Raw genomic sequence first — 5577 nt, forward strand, 5'->3', positions numbered from 1 at the left:
TTGTGGCCCTTTGGGAGCTTGGGGGGGCCTTTGAGGGTCCGGGAGGACATTTGGGGGCCGGGGGGACATTGGGGGACCGGGGGAGGGCCTTTGGGCGTTGGGAGGGCTTTGCGGACCGGGGGCGTCCTTTGGGGTTGGGGTAGGAGGATTGGAACCCTTTGGGGTTGGGTTAGAGGACCTCACAACACTGTTCAAATGAAACTTGTGTATCATAACGACCACACTCAAAACCTCTTCCAAAATCTCTTCAAAAATCTTCTTTTAAAATGTCTCTATCTTTTTCGCCGAAATAGTTCCATAACCTGTCTAAAACGGTTTCGCCCAAATAATCCCTAAACGTAAAGTCAGCGTGTTCCTTTGTTATTGGCATCTCTGCGCTAACGCATTTCAAATTAATATGAAACCTTTTCGGGCGCTAAAACAATTCATCGCTAAGATGTTTCTTGCCTAATTGTTTCCATGGCCTGTGGTTATTAATAACCTTTGGAGTTCGACCAAAAGAGTTGTTCCTGAGGCAAAGACATTAATGATTTGGATCTATTCCTGGAGAAATGTTTCTAGCCGGAAATTTTTAAAGTCTGACAGATGATGTCATTGATTGATTGATCTGTCAAGAAAGGGTAAATTAATTTTTTGTTTCTAAGGGGAATTATTGATTCACGATAGGTGAATTGAGGTCGACAGCACAGGTGTTCTGACTCGTGACAGCACCACGTGGTTTATGGTTTTCTCAGTGAGAAAGTCCCTGTTTTTTCAAATTCTCACTGAGAAAACCATAAAACAGACTTGAATTGCTGTTGACATCCATAAATGTGACAAATTCCTGTTTTTCAAATTCTCACTGACAAAAACCATAAAACATCCATAATTTGATGTTGACATCCGAGAAAAACATCAAATAAATCGAACAACACACATATCCATCCATGAAAACATTCATAAATGTGACAAAATTCCTGTTTTTTCAAATTCTCACTGACAAAAACCATAAACCACGTGGTAATGTCAGTATTAAACTAAATTGTAGGTGGCAGCAGGGGTGAGTCCTGGGACCTCCTGATAGGGTTCTACTGCCATTTCAAAAATTTCACTGCCATCTAGCATTAATTGACACAACAGGTGATAGCATGCAGTGCTAAGTTGACATACTAAAGTTTATAAAATTAAATGGGTTCAGCACATTAAGTGTCTTAAAGGCATAATGATTCATACAGCTAAGGAGGCAGCTTGCATATTTCCATATATTTTAATTGCATTAGTTTTGTGGTATATTTCTTTGAACCGTCAACCATGTATGCAAAAAGACTATTTTGTGAGGAAGAAACTCCGGAGGAGATGGCGCAAATGAAATAAAAATGCTAGTTAAATATAGTCGAGAATTGCTTCTCGATTCATTCGAGAAGTACGTCGAGGAAATACTTCCAGAAAATAAAAGTATGCTGTTTTAGAAGCAGAAAAGTCCTCTAACAGTCTACAGAAAATAAAAGATAAATTTATAAGGCTCAGAAAAGTCTTTCACTGGCCATGGCACCTATAGCTTTTGCCATACAAAATTTCCTTTTAAAAAACTCAAGTAAACTCAGGTTCCACCGAAAATATATTTTTTTTTAAATTCTACTAATATAGGGAAATATCAGTAGTCAGTTGATTTGAGCTAGTTTTGGAGATAAATGTTGTATAGGCTGTGAAATAAAGATTTTCAGTCTACAGAAAATAAAAGACAAATTTATAAGGCTCTCAAAACTCTTTCACTGGCCATGACACCTATAGCTTTTGCCATACAAAATTTCCTTTTAAAAAACTCAAGTAAACTCAGGTTCCACCGAAAATATATTTTTTTTTAATTCTACTAATATAGGGAAATATCAGTAGTCAGTTGATTTGAGCTAGTTTTGGAGATAAGTGTTGTATAGGCTGTGAAATAAAGATTTTTGTTCGCTTCCAGTTTCAACTTCGCTCTTTATTATCATCGAAAAGCTTTTTTTTAATCTTATCCAAAAGTAAAGTTCTTAAAAAAATTGTTTACATTTTAAAAAGAAAATCAAAATTTGAAGGTGACCAAATTGCCATAAATTTTTTACACATCTAATATGATATATTAGCACAGAAGACGTAAAAATTTATAAACTTATTTGTTAGATCAGCTCTTTTAAATCGTGGTACATTGCCACACTTACTGTAAAAATAGGTTATGGGTTAAAGCCACTACTGTGTCAATCAGGGGCGTCTTCATACCCTTTTTTTTTACCAACCCTTACTCGAAGCATAGTATTTGCCATCATTTTTCATGCAAGTTAGTTGCTCCAAACTTCAATTGCTTTTTTTTTAATTGGCTATGTTGTGCATATTTTTCTTTTCTACAATTAGATTGACTAAAGACTTGGTTCTACTGTTCTAATATTTTCTAACCACATTTTTTTTCCGATGCGCGAAAAGGAATATCGACTAACCAGAAAATTGCTGCCAACAATCTGATGAAACATATTTAAAACTTCAAAATAAATGCCAAAAATCCCCATTAGTTTAAAATTGAAAATGCAAGCCCAGTCCCTAATTGTTTTTTAGATTAGCAAACTTACAAATGCTGTTTACAGCTCAGATTTATTGAATCTTATACTTAGAATCAACACCTTCAAAATTGTTTTGTTTTATGGAAAGTTCGTTAACAATCATCGTTAACAATCATCTTTGTTAATTTTTTATTTTATTTTTTAGTGAGAACGCGTGACCTTTTTATTTGACGTTTTAACAATAAAAGAACAATTTTATCAGCTATAACTCCAATGAAATGGAAAATTCATGATAATAAAGTGGGAACTACCTACAACTCATTTTACGAGCCGGATAAATATTTTGTAGTTTTTTAAGAGAAACAGTCTTTTTGCCCGTGTTTTTACGACTAACTTAGGAGTTGGAGAATATTTAGCATATCGAAGGTAAGGCAAGACCTTTTTTGGGGTCAGATTTAAATCTTAATTATTTCTGTGAAGCAGGAAAGAGGATATAAATCATGTTAGAAAACGGAGATTTCGAAATTGCTCGAAACCGAAATAGGATAGAAATAGATGGATTCGAATGGTTTGATGTAAAATTCATTCAAAATTACTTGTTAAATTTATCTGACTCTATCTGTTAAAATTACCGCAACATTTCTATTTTTAGATAGTGAACCAAGTTGCAGACGAAGGAAACAAAAGTATAATAGTAATGTCATTAAAGCTGCGATGACTGAAATCCAAGAAGGACATACTATTACAGAAGTGGCTTTGAAGTATTCTATACCAAGGACTAGTGTCCATTATTTTGCGCGGAAATATGGTGTTGAGTCACATTTCTCTAATAGAAGAAGAAGAGGATATCCTACTTCTAATACAAGTGCCATATAGCCTGATTTTGAAGTATTAGGTTGAATAAAAAGAAAATATATATTAATATATAAACAAAAGTTAAAATTGTTTGATGCAGCAAAAAATTAGGAATATTTTTGTTTCATATGTTTTTTTATATTTCATGCTTTGATCAAAGGAAAAGAGGGAAAGTGTTGTCTAAAGAGCTAACAAAACAAGAAAATAATTATAAAAAATGGAAGAACGCTATATTCAAACTAAAAAAAAACGTCTAGGGTTTCAGTAATTTTTAGTAAGGACATGCGTCTCGTGCTTTATAAAACAAAATATACATACATACGATACCGTAAATACCATACATACATACATACCGTACATACATACATACCGTACATGAGTTGGTTTGCCCCCACCTGAATACCTCGCTCTTCACGATAAAGTTTTTTAGTACTTTTAAAAAGCCTCTTATTCTAATTAAACGGGCTTTTTGCTTCATTGCTCAGTCTTAAATAATTGGAACAAAAAGTCAAACTTTAGCATAAAGAGCAAGGTATTGAGGAGGGGACAACACCACTCATATACGGAATAATTTATGCTCGTTCACTTGCGAGTTCTTTTGAGGGTTTTTGCTTCTTCTTTCTTCGTAGCGTTTTCCCATTTTTTTTAATGTTATTTTCATGCATGATCTAGTTTTTCAGTCTAGTTTAACATTTGTTATTATTGTCATTTTTTTTTTAAAGCTTCTTAATGTAAAGCCAAAATATTTAGGAATTTTTACTTGAATCTTCATTTTCTTAATGTAAAAAGTTGTCCGTTAGTTTATATATTTATACAAATTTAATTTTATCAACAAATGGAAAGGTATTGTGTTTTTTAAAGTGTTTGAAGTATTAGTACAAGCTGGAATGAACTGATTTTTGTCTAAAAGTAATTGGATATCTTTTTTTTAAACCTTAGAGTTGAATATATAATTACAGAACCTTAGGGGGCCATGGGGCCATTTTGTACAATTCAATCATCTCTTGAAATGGCAAGAACTAAATCTATAAATTTATCTTTTCGAGTTGAGTGTATTTCTAAACTATAAATGGAAAATATTAAAAATTAAGCAGGACACAAACAGGAAAACAGATGGAACTACAATTTAAAGTGCTGTTATAAAGGTATGATTATTTATAACAGAAATAGACACATGAAGATAAAACAGCTTGTAAATTCTAACCATCTTCTAAATTCTTAAAAATAAGGAAATCAGATCCTGCATTTTAATTGAGCCAAAGTCAATCTTTATGAACAGAAGGTCTCAGGTCCATTCAGTATGTCTATCAGACTTGCTCAATCAAGAGTTAGTCTGGTGAAACAGTATCTCGCCTCTAAAAACGGTTTAATGTCCAAACTGTTTTTGACACTAACAGTGAAGCTCCAAAAGTTGTTTTTTCATTTGAAGAGATTTCTTTAAGAATGAAACAACATGCATAAATGTCAAAAAAGGACGGAAAAACACTGAGTAAAAAATTGTCTTAGTTAGAAAAATTAAGCAGCAGTAGTGTTTTTCTGTGAGTCTGAACTTAATAAATCTTAAGAACTTATCAAAATTTTTTGAAACTTTTTGTTTTAATTAGCGATACTAAAATCAATAAGCTAAACCCAAATTCCTTTTGTTTGAAAAAAAAGCAGAAAACAGCTAACACACCGAATTTTTTCGTCATAAAATACTTGATATAAAATTAGCTCTGTTTGCCATCGTATGATAAGGGTAAAAACTGCTTCGCTGAAGCTCAGAAGTTGCGAGGACGTTAAGTTTAAGAACGCTCGATATTAATGATTGTAATGAGGATTATAGCATCGGGATTAAAAATGAAAAAAAAAATAGGAAATACCTTTAACAGAAGACTATACTGAAATTAAACTATACAAAAAAAGAAGAAGAAAAAGAATATATGTCAATATATATATATATATATGTATATATATATATATATATATATATATATATATATATATATATATATATATATATATATATATATAATTATAGACGAAAAGAACTTATGTGAATCTATATAATTATATAGGAAAAGGAAATATGTGAATATAAGAAAAAAAGAACATATTCGAATATGTATAACTAAAGAAGAAAAGAACATATGTGAATGTTCATAATTATAGAATAAAAGGACATATGTGAGTATATATAATTATATAAGAAAAGTTTGTATGTAAATCTTTG

The 5577-nt window shown here is 31.9% G+C and overlaps 1 protein-coding gene across 2 annotated transcripts in view; it reads left to right on the forward strand.

Annotated features, from left to right (window-relative positions):
• Window positions 1-5259, forward strand: part of LOC148955738 (uncharacterized) — a 109685-nt gene extending 104426 nt beyond the window's left edge. The window contains exon 7 of one of the 2 annotated variants that reach the window (XM_089103929.1): window positions 3163-5259. In XM_089103929.1, coding sequence (XP_088960055.1) covers window positions 3163-3386 — 224 coding nt within the window. In that variant the 3' untranslated portion in view covers window positions 3387-5259. The remainder of the gene's footprint in view (window positions 1-3162) is intronic. The other variant, XM_089103955.1, reaches the window with a different exon arrangement.
• Window positions 5260-5577: the final 318 nt, after the last annotated feature.

The sequence above is a fragment of the Artemia sp. Qi Xiang Cuo genome, chromosome 2, assembly GCF_049724085.1.
Source record: "Artemia sp. Qi Xiang Cuo chromosome 2, ASM4972408v1, whole genome shotgun sequence".
Lineage (NCBI taxonomy): Eukaryota > Metazoa > Arthropoda > Branchiopoda > Anostraca > Artemiidae > Artemia > Artemia sp. Qi Xiang Cuo.